The sequence below is a fragment of the Mastigoproctus giganteus genome, chromosome 8 (genome assembly GCF_048544385.1).
Source record: "Mastigoproctus giganteus isolate SK-2022 chromosome 8, ASM4854438v1, whole genome shotgun sequence".
Taxonomy (NCBI): domain Eukaryota; kingdom Metazoa; phylum Arthropoda; class Arachnida; order Uropygi; family Thelyphonidae; genus Mastigoproctus; species Mastigoproctus giganteus.
Genome location: NC_143582.1, coordinates 148834630 through 148854968, shown reverse-complemented (window position 1 = coordinate 148854968; position 20339 = coordinate 148834630). Strand labels below are relative to the sequence as shown.

The 20339-nt window shown below is 38.6% G+C and overlaps 1 protein-coding gene across 1 annotated transcript in view; it reads right to left on the bottom strand.

The window, feature by feature from the left end:
* LOC150081911 (uncharacterized) overlaps nt 1-20339 on the bottom strand; it is a 370485-nt gene that overhangs the window by 71360 nt on the left and 278786 nt on the right. The window contains 1 exon segment of the mRNA XM_090380362.1: nt 9644-9734. Within this exon segment, the coding sequence (XP_090236488.1) occupies nt 9644-9734 (91 nt within the window).

Here is a 20339-nt window from a genome sequence, read left to right as displayed (position 1 = left end):
AACCAGTGAATCAGGTTCAGGCCTTTTGGAAATACTAAGGAGAAGGGGGAAGAGACGGAGAGATATATAAGAAAAAGAAAAAAGAAAGAGGGAGAGAGTGGTTGTGAAGTTGTGTTTTGGAAGCTGGGAAAAAGATTTGGTGCTGGCAAGGAAGGGCTGTCCTGAGTTGACTGGAGTGAGGAGAAAGCAAAGATAATTAAGCTTATCCCATGGATCATCGAAAAGAGCTGGGAGGTACGGATGAAACCCATATGTTATCGCGTAACTTATCATTTAGCTAAGTTTGAAACAGGATATAACCCCACTGAACCCCAGGCACACGCTTTTTATCGAATTGTTTTTTTTTCTTTCCCACATTGCTCCTTATAATCTTACACCTTGATAAAAGAATACACTATCACATTGTAATGGCAGTATTTGTGAAGTCATGGGGCCTTCGTTGTTAACGCATTGATTTCAGGATGCACGATCAGGCTCATTCATTACGCATATCATATGTGCAATAGGTGGAACAGAACCAGGGTATGTCTGCCAGGGGAAAAGGTTGATGATGTTGGAGAGCGGATATCATCTTTTAAGGGCACAAATGGTGATATAGTTGTACAGTTGGCACTAATGATATTAAGAGTAGGAGACCGGCAGAATTACTTAACAAGTACAGGTCACTGTTGAAAAAAAGCCATGAATTAGGGTTGAATTTGAAAGTGTCTGCAATTCTTCCAGCAGCTCTACATCCTTCTTAAAATGAGGCCTCCAGACCTGTATACAGTACTCTAGTTGTGGCCTGACCATTGCCTTATACAAGGGAATAATCACCTCCTTATCCCTGCTAGAAAAATTCCTATATATCATTGACAATACACCATGAGCTACTCTTGCAGCCCGTCTGCACTACTCAAAGAACTTCATATCTGTCCACACAACCACCCCCAGGTCCCTTTCATTCTCTACCACTGTCAGTGTTGTACCACAGAGTTGATACGTTGCTCTGGGGTTGCTGTTTCTCATATGTAGTACTTTACATTTGTCAATGTTAAACTTTATTTGCCACCTCTCAGCCCATCTGCTCAATATTTCCATATCCTGTTGCAGCAGCATAGTGTCAGTAGTGTCCTTGACAACCCTGCCAACCTTGGTATCGTCTGCAAACTTGGACATTAAGCTTGATATACCATTTTTTTTTTTTTTTTTTTTTTGATTTGGTAGTTGTTGGCGCATCGGCTTCTGTGGCCATATTGCACCTCCCAAGGTTTTTGCAGTACTTTGATCCAAGCCCGAGGCGGGAATCGAACCCGCGACCTTTGGGTTGCCGGGCAGGTACTTTACCCACTCGGCTAGCCCGGTCGGCTTGATATACCATCATCAATATCATTTATAAATACAGAAAACAATAATGGACCCAACACTGAACCCTGAGGGACTCCACTAATAACATTAGTCCACGATGAGCAGTGTCCATTGATTACCACTCTCTGTCTTCTCCCCCTCAACCACCCTTTTATCCATAGTAGCAATTTGCGTCCAATGCCACACTGCTCCAATTTGTGCAGCACTCTTCCATGTGCAACAGTATCAAAAGCCTTTCTAAGATCCAAGTATATAATATCAAAGTTATTCCCTGCATCCAGTTCTTTTGTGACTACATCATAGTATCCAATCAAATTGGTCAGGCAAGACTTCCCCTTAACAAAACCATGCTGTGTCCGAGCTATAACTGAAGTCTTGTCTAGATGATCCTGCAGTGTTTCTTTAACCAATGCCTCCATTAATTTTCCTGGAACAGAAGTTAAACTCACAGGGCTATAATTACTTGTGTCAGCCTTTGATCCTCCTTTGTGAATTGGGGTGGGTCACATTGGCACATCTCCAGTTTGTGGGTAGCTCCCCTGAGTCCAAGGAATCTCCCATAATAATGGTTAAGGGTTTGCTTACTTCCTTTGCTGCCTCCTTTAATATAACTGGATAGATCCCATCCACCCCAGGTGCCTTTCTTGTGTTTATCTTCAACAATTTCTTCTCCACTTTACTCTCAGTTATTACAAGATTCTCTAGCTTACTGCCAGAGTTGAATACACCTCTGGCATTCCCCTCACTGAATAACTCCTCATGTGTGAATGTTGATGCAAAATATCCATTTAGTTTGTTAGTTACCTGAGCAGGATCATCAACAGTTGACCCATCGATATCAAGTGGACCAATCTGATTCATCCCCTTCCTTCTAGAGTTTAAATAAGTAAAGAACTCTTTGCTGTTTTTCTTTGCATCCCTTGCCAAAGATTTCTCGTAATCTGCCCTCGCCTGCCTAACCTCCTTTGTAACTTGGTTACAGATCAACTTGTATCTATCATAGGCTTCTGTGTCACGTGTTAATTTGTATGTATCCTAAGCATTTTTCTTCTCTGCCATATGTCTCATTAGTTCATCTGACATCCAATTAGGCCTAAACTTTGAACAATATTTCTTAGTTGGTACGTAAAGCCTAGTAGCTTCCAAGATAAGTTCTTTGTTGTTATTGTTATTTGGTTTTTAGGAGCATTAGCAACTAAGGCCATATTGCTCATGGAATATGCGGTGGTCATTCCCTGACCTTTCCGCATCCTCCGTATTTGGTGGCGAAGGGCTCGAACCCCGGTCTAATCAAGAAGCGTGTGCTATGCACTACTGCTCTTTCCCACCTGGCTACAGAGGCGCCATATAAGTTCTTTGAATGCTTCCTATTTTGAATTTGCTGTTGGTAACATCATCAGTTGGTCCCACTGTATAGAATTTAAATACTGTGTCAGACTATCACAGTCACGTTTACGAAAGCGATAACCCTTCCCTTCACCCCTGATGGTAGTTACCTCTTTGAGTAAATCCCACTTCAGCACAATGTGATCACTGCCACCTAGTGGTTCATTTATCTGCAGATTCTTAATGCATGAAGAATCACTACTGATAATCAAATCAAGAGTATTACTCCCTCTAGTTGCCTCTCTGACATGCTGACGTAGAAAACAATCGTCCAATAAATCCACAAAAGCCTTGCTTTTGTGGATTTATTGGATTTCTGAATGACCAGTGAGTGACCTCACTGGTCTGAGTGACCAGCCCCCAAATTCCAGAAATATCTGGGAAATTAAAATCTCCCATTATAAGATTCTCTGATCCACTGGCCCACTCTATTTCCCTGTACAGGTTCTTATTATACTCATCAGAGTCATTAGGCCTATAGCACACTCCTACTCTCAATTTTGATCTCCCAATGCTTATGTCACACCAAACTGTACCTCAAATTCATCAGATTTATTTACTAAACTCCTAGCAGCATTGGTGTACACGCAAGTATACATGCCCCTGTTTCTATTTCTATTCTTAGCTACCCTAACACAACCCATGTGGTTACTTGTACTGCAATGACTCCCAGCAGTCTCTGAAATATCCTGCATCTTGTTTTTCAGGCTTCTGCTCATTCCAATAGAAGCAGTGCAAGAATCTCTTTCACCTGGTTGATGACGTTGGAGAGCGGATATCATCTTTTAAGGGCACAAAAGGTGATATAGTTGTACACGTTGGCACTAATGATATTAGGCGTAGGAGACCGGCAGAATTACTTAACAAGTACAGGTCACTGTTGAACAAAAGCCGAGAATTAGGGTTGAATTTGAAAGTGTCTGCAATTCTGCCCAGACACGATAGAAGGGAGTATATGATGAGAGCCTTGTCGATCAATTTGGCCCTGGAAAGAATGTGCAAGGCTTAAGGGGTAGAATTTTTTTCAGCCTGAACTGTACTTGTTAACAGGAGAGACTGCTTCTATAGGGATGGGATACACTTAAATAGAAAGGGTGCAAGAATATTTGCTGATGCTATCGAGGCAGTGTTAGGTGGGTCGGAAAACTGCTAGCTTGGGGGGGATACAAGGACTAATAGTTTAACAGTAGCCGTAGGCAGAGGTGAAGGTGATTCTTGCACAACTTCTATTAGAATAAGTAGCGACCTGGAGCGTGGGGTGTTGGGGGTTTCAGGGATGGATGGCAGTCATCCCGAAATAGGTGGGTATATGGGATGTGTTAAGGTAACTAAGAATAAGAGTAGGAGCATGTATGCTTCATGTATACCAATGCTAGAAGTATAGTAAATAAATTTGATGAATTTGAAGTGTTGGTCAAGACATCAAAGGCGGATATTGTTGGGATAGCAGAGACGTGATGTCACACAGATATAAGGAATGCTGAACTGGAATTTGGGGAGTACAATGTGTACAGAAAGGATATACAGGATAGAAAGGGAGGAGGTGTTATGCTGTTAATTAAGAAAAACATAAAATCAAAAGAAGTGCATCCAGTTGATATACATGAACAGTGCACTGTTGAGTCAGTTTGGTGTGACATAAGCACTGAGAAAGCAAAAATAAGAGTAGGAGTGTGTTATAGGCCTAATGACTCGAATAAGTACAATGAACAATTGCACAGAGAAATAGAGTGGGTTAGTAAATCGGAATGTCTTATAATGGGGGATTTTAACTTCTCAGATATTGACTGGAACCTGTGGGTTGGTCACTCACACACTAGTCAGACTTTTGTGGATTTATTGGATGATTGTTTTCTGCAGCAGCATGTTCGAGAGGCAACCAGAGAAAGTAATACTCTTGATCTGGTTATCAGCAGTGATCATTCGTGTATTAAGAATTTGCAGATAAAGGAACCACTAGATGGCAGTGATCACAGTGTACTGATGTGGTATTTGCTTAAAGATTTAATTACCATCAGGGGTAAAGGAAAGGGTTTTTGCTTCTGTAAAGGTGAGTACAGTGGTCTCCGACAGTTTTTAAATTCTGTTCAGTGGGATAAACTGACGATGTTACCAACAGTAAATTCTAAGTGAGAAGCATTCAAGGAATTAATCCTGAAAGCTACTAAAAGTTTCATACCTATTAAGAAATATTGTTCCAGGTTTAGGCCTAAATGGTTATCTAATGAACTAATGAGACTCGTAATAGAGAAGAAAAATGCATGGGATGCATATAAATTATCAAGCGACTCAGAAGCCTATGGCAGATATAAGCTAGTCTGTAATCAGGTGACAAAGGAGGTTAGGCAGGCGAAGGAAGATTACGAGAAATCCTTGGCAAAAGATGCTAAGAAAAACAGCAAGGATTTCTTTACTTATATAAACTCTAAAAGGAAGGGGATGAATCTGGTTGGTCCACCTGACATCGATGGTTCAACTGTTGATGATCCCGCTCAGATAGCAAACAAACTGAATGAGTATTTTGCATCTACATTCACACATTAGGAATTATTAAGGTTTGAAAATGGCAGAAGGTTATCAAATTGTAGCAGGATACTTAATGATTTTGTAATAACTGAAAGCAAAGTGGAGGAGAAATTGTTAAAGTAAAACATAAGAAAAGCACCTGGGGTGGATGGGATCTATCCAGTTATATTAAAGGAGGCAGGAAAGGAAGTAAGCAACTTCTGTTCCGGGTAAAATAATGGAGTCGCTGATTAAAGATGCATTGCAGGATCATCTAGACAAGGCTGCAGCAATAATTCAGACAAAGCATGGGTTTGTTAAGGGAAATTCTTGTCTGACAAATTTGATAGGATATTATGATGTGGTTACAAAGGAACTGGATGCAAAAAATAATTTTGATATCATATATTTGGATTTCAGGAAAGCTTTTGACACTGTTGCGCATGGAAGACTATTGTACAAATTGGAGCAGAATGGTATTAAGGGTAAGTTGCTACAATGGATAAAAGGATGGTTAAGTGGGAGAAGACAGAGGGTGGTAATCAATGGGTGCTGCTTTTCTTGGACTAATGTTATTAGTGGAGTCCCACAGGGTTCGGTGTTAGGTCCACTGTTGTTTTGTATATTTATTAATGATATTGATGAAGGTATATCAGGCTTAATGTCGAAGTTTGCAGATGATTACAAAGGTTGGCAGGGTTGTTAATGACAGTAATGGCAGTGTGCTACTGCAACAGGATCTAGATAATTTGGGCAGATGGGCTAAGAAGTGGCAACTGAAGTTTAACCTTGACAAATGCAAAGTACTGCATATGGGTAGAAGTAACCCCCAGAGAAACGTACCAACTGTGTGGTACTACACTTAAGGTGATAGAAAATGAAAAAGACCTGGGAGTAATTGTGCAGTCAGATATGAAGTTTTCTGAGCAATGCAGACAGGCTGCCAGGGCAGGTCAAGGGGTTTTGTCAATGATATATAGGAATTTTGCTATCAGTCAAAAGCAGGTGATTATCCCTCTGTATAAGGCAATGGTCAGGCCACGCCTTGAGTACTGTGTACAGGTCTGGAGGCCTCATTTTAGGAAGGATGTAGATTTACTTGAGCGTGTACAGAGATGGGCAACAAGATTGGTGAGGGGAATGAAGGGATCCTCTTACCAAGAGAGGCTTAAGTTCTGCAAATTGCAGTGGCTGGAGACTAGGCACCTGCGCGGTGATCTGATTGCGGTATATAAGGCTTTGAATGGGTTGAGCACGCTGAATTCTGATGGGATCCTTCCACTTGTTCAGATTACGAACCTAAGGGGGCATAAATTCAAATTAAGAAAAGACAGATGTAGATTAGATGTTCGGAAATTTGCCTTTGGCCAACGGGTGGTTAATTGCTGGAACAAACTTCCATCTGTCGTTGTGGAAGTTGATAGGTTGAATAAATTTAAGGAGGATTTGGACAGGCATTTGGAGGGAATGGTGTGATTTTTTTTTTTTGGCTGATGCTGCATAAGCTCATACACTTGCTTTCTTGCATCAAATGCCACTGCTATTACTATTACTACCTCTGTCAGTGGTTACTGTTAATCTATTAGTCTTTGTCTCCCCCCCCCCAATCTAGCAGTTTTCTGACCCACCTAACACTGCCTCGATAGCATCAGCAAATATTCTTGCACCCTTTCTATTTAAGTGTATCTCATCCCTGTAGAAGCAGTCTCTCCTGTTAACAAGTACAGTCCAGGCTGAAAAAAATTCTCTCCATTGAGCCTTGTACAATCTTTCCAGGGCCGAATTGATTGACAAGGCTCTCATATGTGGTAAACTCACTGCTGAAAGGGTTAACCATGTGTTTAGGACATAAATTGATCTTTTGCATCATGCATAGTATTACAGCAAAATCTGCATCAAGAACTATTGTTTATTTAATTTAATTATTCTACTCTTTCTTTTAGAAATTTATATCGTAACATTTATTACGCTGCACAACAAACTGAAAAGAAAGCAGTACTCTAAATATATACTGTACTCCCTTATGTAGAAGGCTGCTAACCTAAAATCTACAAGTAAAGGTAACAACATGGCCATTAATATTGATGTTATATTTGTATAAAGGCTTTGATTATGTAACTGAACCTTTTATCAGTTTAATACAATATGGAAGTGCATTTGAAATAAGACATTGATAATTTTGAAAAGTAAAACCAAAAACATAACTAAGAAGGAAAACAAATTCTCGGGTTTTAAAAGGTGAGCAATAATGTACATTTGTGTAAAAATATATATGCAATAAATTGCATACAGGTAGCCCTCTGTTTATGACAGGGTTCTGTTCCTGAAGGAATTGTTGCAAAAAAAAAAAAAAAAACCAGTGTAAAATGAACTAAGCATCACTTTCCTATCTTATTACCTATATCAAGGGATTTGGACTAGAAAATAAGTTCTATAAATCTGCTCATATGGTCATTATTAAAAAAAAGAAGTACATTGCAAAGTTTTCCACTAACTAAGACTTAACTTATCTAATAAGTAGTGGTTCATAAGGATTTAGGAGTATTCCTCTATTCTAAATTTATTTGTTCATTCAACATTAATCAATTATAAATTAAATTATTAAAAAAAAAAAAAAAACCTGGCTTCTCAGACAAAATTTGCTGCCTATGTCAGATCCCTTCTGAAGTATTTAACCTGAAGTATAGAAACTCACCTCTATTTCTCCATACTGAATAGCAACAAAATCTGGTCAGTGGTTGGAAACTGAAATCTTAAAGGTCTTTTATCAGTTGAATACCTGATAATGAGACCCCCTATCATTTCCAGGTCCAAAATATACGGAAACTAAAACTTAATCCACATTGTCACACTAATTAGGATGAAATCACTGCTTAAAAGCATATTTAGCAAAAATGCTCTCAGGTTATGCAAAACTCTTCCCATTTGGAATAATGGTTGTATGGCATCTGCTACCTAGAAAAACCAAACAAACTTTTTGTCTCAAATGCAAATAGAATATTCTCACTAGTACAGCTTAATGTTAATCTTTCTGTTCTTTCTCTTTAGCAACCCACAAAAGCCAAAGCCTTCTTTGTTACCCTCTGGTGTTTTAGTAACATAGTTATACCTAATTACTGTTTTTATATAATGTACTACAATGTAATTAACAATTATTCCAAAATAGAAGCATACATACATAAACACAATTTGTTACATTTAACTCTAAGATATGTTGCCAAAATAAAATTGTATACACATACAATTTTTAAATACTTTTATTTTGGGATGATTGTTAATTTGCTATTTTGATGATGTGAAACCTCCCCCCCCACCTCACTACCACCATCTGACCTCAAGTCACACAGGGAAGTATTTTTGGAATACAATGTCTTCGCAACACCAATAAAATAACATCTATTTATTTATAATTGAAAAAAGACAATGGAAAACAATTTATAAAAAAGAAAAGAAATTTATCATTTCATATTAATTTTAGAAAACAGTTATTGAGTTTTCATTAACCCCTTCCCGGAAATTTTTTCCGGAAAATGTGCCGTAACAGATCGACTTTTTTTTATTTTATGGATTAAAAGTATGCATTATGCGAATACTCATTGTATAGTTTTTTAATGTTTTTTATTAATATTTTCGTAGAAAATACATAGGAGTAATTAACCCATTTGAGCTATCCCGAGTTATCTCATGTATGCCAAAAAAGTGTGCAAATTATACATATTTTTTATAATAAATAAATTATCGCTTGAGCTAAAAGAAAGGCACAGAAAACTCTTCATTACTCATTATATAAATAAATTTAAAAAATCAAGTGAAACACACAAGCAGTAACTTCCCATCACAAGCAATAATCACAAACTAACTACATTCTGACACACGGCTGCTGCAAGTGGACAAGCAAGGTAAGCGTCGCTTATGGGCAGCAGTTCAAGAGGCCGCCGAAATATTTTTCAATACTGTTTGTGTGAATTATTTTCGTGGGTTCAGTGTTCTGCATTTAGGGAGACAAATTATATTTTGCTTACTGGCAGCACAGGAATGCATGCTACTGTTCTGACATTGCTGTACAATATAAGTAAAATGAAAGCCAGTTGTCTGCTGCCAGGCATAAGAAAATCCTGAGAAATCTTGGGATTTACCTGGCTAATGCAAAATTAGCCAGATAAATGCCCGAAAAAATACGTTTCAGTCCTAAATTTGGAGGTATTGTTTGCTTTGAGTATTATTGTATCCTGAGATATTTTGTGTAGTTCCAAATAACTTTTAAAACTTAAAACTAATCTTGGGATAATCTATGAAGGGGTTAAACAAATGATTACTATTAAAAAACCATATTTATCCAAATTCATTTTAGCAAAATTGCATGGCTACAGCCAAAATTTAAGTTAAGCAAAAATATATTACTTACTTCAGCACTATGATTACACATGTTAAATGAAATAAAAAGAAATATATCCGTGCTGCTTTTGAAGTAGCCAAAACATAACCACTGGTAAGTACTGTGTAAAATTAAGGAAAATTATTTTATTGCTGTTTTTTTTTTCCAATGATATGTATTAAACACATTCTGAATATCTGTTTAACAGAGATTAACATGGTTAGAAATTAAATAATAGACACTTCTCTGCATTCTGTTTTTTTTTTTTTTGTCTTGCTGTCCTGGAGGGACATGCATTCCCTCTGGTGACAGTGCCAGGATTAGGCTTCAAAAACATTATTATCATCTATGAGAAGACTGAAAATTACTAATATTTTTAAATTGAATAACAGCACCACCAAAAGAGGTGGATTTGCCATTCATTTAAAAACTTTCAAAGTACCAACACTGTGACAGCTGGTTCAGGTTTTAACAATCAACACATTGCCAAGACCTAAAAATGGCCTCACAAATCAATAGATTAGTGTTACTAGTGTCAAATTATGCATGGAAGCATGCTTATATAGCCTCAAACAAAAATAAATAAATAATAAAGGAAAAACACTTCCCACATCACTTGTCCATTCCACTCTTATGAGTTGTCTAGTTCTTCCTTAAACTTATTCAAACTACCACTTCCACATGGGTTGTCACCGGATTGAAATTTATTCACCACCCACTGCCTGAAAGCAAATTTGTGCACATCTGTTCTGCAATCTGATATGCTGTGGTATTAGCATTTCGCAAGGTTATAGAGTACTAGTAAGTTGGTAAAAATTATGCTATTTGTTATATATATATATATATTCAGTCTGGTTTACTGCCATCAAGCTGACTTGTAATTCAGCAATAAAAATGCTGCATTATTTTGGGAATTGTTGGGGGAACATACTATCCACAAAAGAAATTTTTTACAGCTCCAACACAAGTTTCTGCTTCTGACTCGTCTATATATATATATACAAAAATGTGTCACACTGTTCTCCGCGGTGGGGAAGTCTGTGCTATTGTAGTAGCTGTGTTTTCATAGTTAAGTTCTTGGCTTAATAGTAAAGCTCTTCAATGTATGTTGCTGGGTCAATTCATTAATGGATAGGTCTGGTATAATGTTTTCCCAGTTTTTTTTTTTTTTTATTAGAAATAGGATTACAAATGTACGTTTTTGTGTGGAAATCAGGAGGCCATTTATTTGTCCATTTGCTTATGTTGTTTATTGTTCACTGTAGCTCATATTCTGAGAGTGGTAAAAAATACTGAAGTTGCCAGCATACAAAGCAGAATCAATGGCTCTTGATATGTGTGTTCAGTTTGTTTATTTTGATGGCAAAAAAAGGTAGTGTTAAGTACTGACCTCTGTGGTACACCTTGTGTAAAAACTTTCAAAAAGGCAGTCTGTAGCTGGACTTGAAAGGTCCTGTGTTTTAAGAAATTTTTGATATGTATGTGTGTGTGTGTGTGTGTGTGTGTGTGTGTGTCTTTAATCCAAAGGATGGAGGTTTGCAGAATTCTGTAATGCTATACTGTATTATATGGTTATTCTATGTCAAAAGAGACTATGACGATGTTCTTTTCAAAAGAAAGCATTACATATATTATTTTTTAACTTGATAAAAAAAAAGTCTAATGTTGAGTGGTTCTTTCTGAAGCCATGCTATGCTGGACTGGCTAGATTTTCACTATCCAAAAACTAAGTTTGATCATTTTCTCCATGACTTTCAAATTTCCTATAACTGCCTCCTAGACAGCAGGCAGTTATGGGGAATTTGAAAGAACCTTTCTCAGCTTGGGGAAAGCTAGGACTGCTGTACAATGCCTACTATCTGGGAAACTGATTTTATAGGATGATTTTGTTATCGAATTCTAGTAAAACTGTTTGGGACTGGTCTGGTCCTCTGCACATTGCTTTTGCTTTGTTTGTGACAGTATACATTTTAGTTTATGAATTGTTAAAGGAAAATTGTACTACCTATCATTTCTTATGGAAAAAAATTCAACTTGGTTCTTTCTATTTTTGCTTGTATCTCTGAAAACTAGGAGTATATGAGGTAATTGCAAGCAGAGACTAAAGGGAATATAGCCCTCTCCTTATGATTAAAATAATGTGGATTTTTTTAATGCTACACGATGAGTAAAGCTAAATGATGCCCTGAAACACAGCCCCCTCACTAAAAATTTTGGGACCATCCCTGATTGCAGATGTCTTGGCAAAGATTTCTCCCAATACACTGCTATTTCTGAAGGTTATGTGGTGACTTGTCCAGACAGATTGAGGCAAAGTAGAACTGGCTAGTAATTAAACCAAGGTGCCTTTCTGCTAACGTACCTAGCTCTTGCCAAGCTATCTTGAATAATTCTCTGTAGTTGAGTACTTTTGGAAGGTGTTCTAGGTGTGCTCTTGCTCTCTCTCTCTCTCCCCCCCCACTTTTGTTTGGCCTACGAACATTCTTCACTCCACCATGAAGTGAGATGGGTTTGGAAATTTGTTTGTGTATTTATAGTCTGCTGCAGCTTAAATTGTTTTATTTGCTATGTACTGTACTATTTTATCTAGTGGTTTTTGTTTGAATGCATTTAATTTCGCTATAGTCTTATATGTTCTCAAGCTGCACCATTTCCACGTAGAATTTCTACATTATTGATATGTTGTCACTGCCATAGCAATGTGTATTGACCAGTTAACCATGGAAATAGTTTTTTGGGAAGCACGTAAAGAAATTAATTGCTTTGCTGTTACCTGATGTAAGAGGGGTGTGTGTGTGTGTGTGTGTGTGTGTGTGTGTGTGTGTGTGTGTGTGTGTTACGAGTGCCATTATTCGACAAGTTAAGTCATTCTGCTGTATCCACTAATCAGATTTGCCATATTTCCAGTCTACATATGCATTACCCCACAGAGGGAAGTGTCAATTGATGTCTCCAAGTAAAGCAGAAGCCTTCTTATCTGACATGACTGGGACCAGTAGTTGGTCAGTTAATGAAAAAGTGTTAGGATTTAGTAGCAGTAATAATGGCAAATGATGCAAGAAAGCAAGCTTATATGACATCAGCAGAAAAAAAAAAAAAAATCTACACAGTTCACCCATCCCTAAGCTTCAAGAATTTGTCTAGTTCTTCCTTGAATTTATTCAAACCATCCATTTCCACAACAACAGATGGAAGCCTGTTATAACAATCAACCACCACTGGCTGAAGGCAAACTTCAGTACATCTATCCTGCATCCATTCATCCATCCTCAACTTGAATTTATGTAGCCTCATGTGTGTAGTCCCAGCAGGAGGAAGAAAGAAATTAACATTCAGCTTACTCAATCTTTACGTGGCTTTAAACACCTCGGGTCTCCCCTTAGGTGTCTCAAGATCTCCTCAGATCCCGACACCTCTGAGCTTCCCTCAGAGTCCCGAGACTAGGAGTCTCGTGACACTGCAATTTGTAGAATTGAAGGGTACTCTTTCTAGTTAAGAGCACCCTTTTTATTCCCTTCACCAGTCTGGTTGCCCTTCTCTGCACCCGTTCCAGCAGATTTGCATCCTTCCTAAAACGAGGCCTCCAGACCTGTATATAATACTCAAGATATGGATAAACCATGGCCTTGTTGTTGTTTTTTGGTTTTTAGGAGCATTAGCAACTAAGGCCATATTGCTCCGTGGATATGCAATGGTCATTCCCTGACCTTTCCGCATCCTCCATATTTGGTGGTTACAGGCTCGAACCCCGGTCTAATCAAGAAGCGTGTGCTATGCACTGCTGCTCCTGCCCACCTGGCTATGGAGGTGCCAAGGCGTGGCCTTGTACAAAGGGATAATCACCTCCTTATCCCTGCTAATGATGTTTTGTCAATGATCGACAAAACGCCATGAGCTATCCTGGCAGCATGTCTCCACTACTCAGAGAATTTCATGTCTGACTGTACAATTACTCCCAGGTTTTTTCATTCTCCACTACCCTGCGTGTAGTACTACACGGTTGATAAGTTACTCTGAGGTTTGTTATTGTTACTCATATGTGGCACCTTACATTTGTCAATGTTAAACTTTAACTACCATTTCTCACCCCATCGATCCAATTGTCCTAGATTTTGTTGCACCCTAATGACTGTCGTTAACCACCCTGGCAACCTTTGTATCATCTACAAACTTAGACATTAAGCCTGATATACCTTGATCAATATCACTGATAAATTTTGAAAACAACAATGGACCAAGCACTGAACCCTGGGGAACTCCACTAATAACATTAGTAAATGGAGAGCATTACCCATTGATAACCACTCTATTTTCTTCCACTTAACCCACTGAGAATAAATAACAATAGTCTTCTCCACTGGTGAAGTGTTATTTATATGAGGTAGTACAATACCATGGCAACTCGTTGTGAAGGCAGTCACAATATGAGGTATAACCAAAATGATGCCAATTTAATTAATTTAACTACTTTGGTAGATAGCTATGTTAAAATGATGCATTTGCACTAACCTACATATTAGCCATCCCTTTATTTACAGCAGTAACTTCCTCTTAATGCCACATTACTGCAGTTTGTACAGCAGTCTTCTATGTGCAACAGTATCAAAAGTCTTCTTGAAATCCAAGTACATGATGTCAAAATTAGATTTTGCATCCAGTTCCTTGGTCACTGCATTGTAGTAACCTATGGCGAGAACGAGAGTAGCCTTGTGCAGGCGAAGTTTTTACTGCTCCTGGAATAGAGATTTTTCTGTTTTATTAACTTAAATTGGCATATTAACTTATTTTCTAGAGTAGCTTTATATTCCTAGTTATGATAGTTAGTTTAAAGTTTAACTTAGATAGAGATTTTGTAGGTATTACATAGTATCGGTAAGGATATCAAATCCACATGTTACAAGTTGCAGCTCCCCAGAACGAGAAGTTTTTTAGCCTTATTTAGCCGCTTTATTGACCAATTGTTATATTAAATTATTTTCTATAAGTAGCTTATAGAGCTAGTAAGGATCCTTAGTTTATTCTGAATTGAGACAGCGAGGTTTGGAAGTTAATTAATACTTAAGTGTCCGTAGATTTACTGTTCGTAACTTGCCACCATTGTTATACGATACGATGTTATATCCCAAACTAGATAGCGTAAGCTTAGTATAGTATAATATAATATTGTCAATTAATCAGTAAAATCTATTAATCTTGTTCAACTTCATTGTCAATTAAATTGTACTTTTTAACTAAATACATATAACGACTTAGATTACAAATGTAACATAATTAATTAACACAACTCGATACAGAAGTTATATAAACGGAACTCGTAGATAATACTCGATACTGAAAAAAATATATATAGCGTTATAACTGTGTTGGGATACAAGTTTAGGGTTATAATTTTGTACTAAAATTGAAATTTTATTGAAATTAAATCAAAATCATGACTCAGACCAGAGCAACAAAGCAAAAGGCTCAAGCTAATGGGAGTGCTGTGGCTCAGGGGAGAACTGAGGGGAGGGCAGTTGCCCTCTGAATTACAGCCTTTTAAAATGCACTGCTTCTTGATGTTTGTGGAGCAATCGGGTACGGGACATGATACTGCCATGGGGGATGTCTTTGTGTGTGTGTGCGTGCGATGTAAGGAAATCACGCGACAACTCAGCACTGTTATAGGCCTATATGACAGCTTGAAGGACAGGGTGGATGCCCTCGAAGGATCTAAATTGAGGGGCCTCAAGCTCTCAGATGCCCACATCAATGCCAGAGCTTGCACTTGGTCATTACACAATGCAGCGGCAACCCCCAAAGCAGAATGCGCTGGTCCCACAGGAACTAGTAGCTGTTGGTGACTGTTGCCAGGGAAACCGGGAACATGCTCTGTAAAAAGGATAGGTGGAACAGCACCAGGGTATGTCTGCCAGGGGCAAAGGGTGATGACGTTGTAGAGCAGATATCATCTTTTAAGGGCACAAAAGGTGATATAGTTGTACATGTGGGCACTAATGATATTAAGAGTAGGAGACCGGCAGAATTACTTAACAAGTACAGGTCACTGTTGAAAAAAAGCTGTGAATTAGGGTTGAATTTGAAAGTGTCTGCAATTCTGCCAGACACAATAGAAGGGAGTATATGATGAGAGCCTAGTCGATCAATTCGGCCCAGGAAAAATTGTGCAAGGCTCAAGGAGTAGAATTTTTTTCAGCCTGGTCTGTACTTGTTAACAGAAGGGACTGCTTCTACAGGGATGGGATAGACTTAAATAGAAAGGGTACAAGAATATTTGCTAATGCTATCGTAGCAGTATTAGGTTGGTCGGAAAACTGCTAGCTTGGGAAGGGGGAGACAAAGACTAATAGATTAACAGTAGCCACTGGCAGAGGTGAAAGAGATTCTTGCACTGCTTCTATTGGAATGAGCAGAATCCTGGGAAAAAAGATGCAGGATATTCCACAGACTGCTGGGAGTCATTGCAGTACAAGCAAACATATGGGTTGTGTTAGGGTAGCTAAGAATAGGAACAGGTGCATGTATACTTGAGTGTACACCAATGCTAGTTGTTTGGTAAATAAATTTGATGAATTTGAGGTATTGCTCAAAACATCAAAGGCAGATATTGTTGGGATATCAGAGACTTGGTGTCACACAGATATAAGGAATGCAGAACTGGAATTTGGGGAGTACAACGTCTACAGAAAAGATAGACTGGATAGGAAGGGAGGAGGGGTTATGCTATTAGTTAAGAAATACATAAAATCCAAGGAAGTGAAGCCAGTGGACATCGCTGGACAGTGCAGTGTCGAGTCAGTTTGGTGTGACATAAGCATTGGGAGATCAAAATTGAGAGTAGGAGTGTGCTATAGGCCTAATGACTCTGATGAGTATAATAAGAAACTGTACAGGGAAATAGAGTGGGCCAGTAAATCAGAGAGTCTTATAATGGGAGATTTTAATTTCCCAGATATTGACTGGAATTTGTGGGCTGGTCACTCACACACTAGCAAGGCTTTTGTGGATTTATTGGATGATTGTTTTCTACATCAGAATGTTCGGGAGGCAACTAGAGGGAGGAATACTCTTGATTTGATTATCAGCAGTGATTCTTCATGCATTAAGAATCTGCAGATAAATGAACCACTAGGTGGCAGTGATCACAGTGTGCTGAAGTGGGATTTACTCAAAGAGGTAGCTACTACCATCAGGGGTAGAGGGAAGTATTTTTGCTTTCGTAAAGGTGACTACTATGGTCTGAGACAGTATTTAAATTCTATACAGTGGGACCAACTGATGATGTTACCAACAGCAAATTCAAAATGGGAATCATTCAAAGAAATAATCTTGGAAGCCACTAGGCTTTTCATACCAACTAAGAAATATTGTTCAAGATTTAGGCCTAAATGGATGTCAGATGAAATAATTAGACATGTGACATAGAAGAAAAATGCACGGGATACAAATAAATTAACATGTGTCACAGAAGCCTATGATAGATATAAGCTGGTCTGTAACCAAGTCACAAAGGAGATTAGGCAGGCAAAGGCAGATTATGAGAAATCCTTGGCAAAGAATGCAAAGAAAAACAGAAAAGATTTCTTTACTTATGTAGACTCTAGAAGGAAGGGGATGAATCAGATTGGTCCACTGGATATTGAAGGTTCAACAGTTGAGAATCCTGCTCAGGTGGCTAACAAACTAAATGAGTATTTTGCATCTACATTCACACATGACGAGTTATTCAGGAAGGGGAATGCCAGAGATGAAGTAAACCCTGACAGTGAGCTAGATGATTTTGTAATAATAACTGAGAGGAAAGTGGAGGAGAAATTGTTGAGGATAAACATAAAAAAGGCACCTGGGATGGATGGGATCTATCCAGTTATATTAAAGGAGGCAGGAAAGGAAGTAAGCAAACCCTGAGCATAATTATGAGAGCTTCTTTAGACTCGGGGGGGGGGGGTACCCATGGACTGGAGATGTGCAAATGTGACCCCCATTCACAAAGGAGGATCGAAGGCTGACACATGTAATTATAGACCTGTTAGTTTAAATTCTGTTCCAGGAAAATTAATGGAGGCACTGGTTAAAGAAGCACTGCAGGATCATCTAGACAAGACTTCAGTTATAGCTTGGACACACAATAGTTTTGTTAAGGTGAAAGTCTTGCCTGACCAATTTGATTGGATACTATGATGCAGTCACAAATGGATACTATGATGCCTGACCAATTTGATGGATACTATGATGCAGTCACAAAAGAACTGGATGCAGGAAATAACTTTGATATTATATATTTGGATCTTAGAAAGGCTTTTGATACTGTTGCATATGGAAGACTGCTGCACAATTTGGAGCAGTGTGGCATTGGAGGCAAATTGCTGCTATGGATAAAGGGATGGTTGAGGGGGAGAAGACAGTGGTAATTAATGGACACTGCTCATCGTGGATTAATGTTATCAGTGGAATCCTACAGGGTTCAGTGTTGGGTCCATTATTGTTTTCTGTATTTATAAATGATATTGATGATGGTATATCAAGCTTAATGTCCAAGTTTGCAGACAATACCAAGGTTGGCAGGGTTGTTAAGGACACTAATGACCCTATGCTGCTGCAACAGGATCTGAAAAGGTTGAGCAGATGGGATGGGAGGTGGCAAATGAAGTTTAACATTGACAAATGTAAAGTACTATATATGTTAAACAGTAATCCCATAGCAATGTATCAACTCTGTGGTACTACACTGACAGTGGTAGAGAATGAAAAGTACCTGGGGGTAATCGTGCAGGCAGATATGAAGTTCTCTGAGCAGTGCAGACGGGCTGCAAGAGTAGCTCATGGGGTCTTTTCAATGATATACAGGAATTTTTCTAGCAGGGATAAGGAGGTGATTATTCCCTTGTATAAACAATGGTCAGGCCACACCTTGAGTACTGAATACAGGTCTGGAGGCCTCATTTCAAGAAGGATGTAGAGCTGCTGGAACGAGTACAGAGAAGGGCAACAATATTAATGAATCTAATAAAGGGTTGCTCTTATGAAGAAAGGCTTAAGTTTTGCAAATTACAGTGTCTGGAGACTAGGCACCGGTGAGGTGATCCGATAGAGGTGTATATAGCCTTGAATGGTTTGAGCATGCTCAATGCCGATGGGATTCTTCTTCTTGCTCAGAATAATAACCCGAGAGGGCATAAATTCAAATTGAGGAAAGACAGATGTAGGATAGACGTGCGGAAATTTGCCTTTAGCCAGCGGGTGGTTGGTTGGTTGGTGGAATAGACTTCTATCCCTTGTTGTGGAAGTTGATAGCCTAAATAAATTTAAGGCTCAGCTGGACAGGTATTTTGAACAAACCGAGGGGTGAAGTGGAAGGTTTTTTTTTTTTTGGCTGATGCATAAGCTTGCTTTCTTGCATCATATGCCTCTACTAATGCTATCAGATTGGTTAGACAAGACTGCCCCTTGAATAATCAATGCTGTGGTTGCAATATAACTTCATGCTTGTCCAAATGGTCCTTACTTCTTTAACCAGCAATTCCATTATTATTCCAGGACAGTTAGTTCAGCTGACATTCTGCAATTAAACATGTTGCCTTTTGATCTCCCTTTATGAATTGATACATTCATGCATCTCCAGTCGTAGGGTCCTCCCCTAAATCCAAGTATGCTCTTTTAATTACCTCTTCCTTCTACTATTAATATAAGTATAGAAGTCTTTGCTGTTTTTCTTCTTTACATTCTTTGCCAGAGACTTCTCATAATCTACCTTAGCTTGCCTTAATGGAACCTCCTTTGTGGCTCGATTACAGACTAATTTATATCTACCATATGCTTCTATATCACCTGATAATTTATATATACACACTAGTTTTCAAGTGCATCACACCTTAAAATTGTAATTGTCTTCCGAATAACGTAAGTATGTGGCAATATTTCTTACAGACTGCATCAGATAAGATTGACATGCGTAGGTGATGACGTAATATTGTATCAGCTGTTACTTTCAGCTATATAAACACGCTCTGCAACAGTAGCAGTCATTTCTTGTTTGTGTCCGGATGGCAAGTTACGTGCAGTTGATGCCACGAAGAAAGAATGCTATTGTTGCTTTATGTGAGGAAGGATGTTCTTCCCATCATATTGCTTATAGTGTGTCTTGTAATCAGTCAACAGTGAGTAGATTTGTTTCCAAACTCAAGAATACTGGTTCAGCTGATAGGAAAAAACAAACCGGATCAAAACGAGTCTCTACACCAAAACAGCACCGTGTTTTTGTAGTGCTTATGCCTTAAAAACTGTAAAGCTTCTTCATCTGAGCTGAAAATTGAATGGGAAGAACATACAGGAGTGGTAGCAAGTGCAGTAACAGTCAGAAGACACCTGTTCAAAAATGGACTTGTAGCCCATTGTAATAAGAAGACCCCTCCTCACACAAAAAATGCCCAATTAATTTGGTGTAAAGAGCATGTAAAATTGACCCCAGAGCAGTGGAAGTCAGTTACTTTCTCAGATGAGAAGAAACTCAACCAGCATGGCCCTGATGAATACCATCAAGACTGTGTGGTGTCTACAATGAAATTCCCTACCGCCAAATGATATGGGGGTGCATTTCGTATCGTGGAGTAAGTCACCTCCAGTTTATAAAAGGTTCTGCAAATGCCAATGGATATCATATCTGGCTATATTCGAAGGCAAATTGCTGCCAACCATTAGAGACCATTTCAACCTGCCAAGTAACTGCATC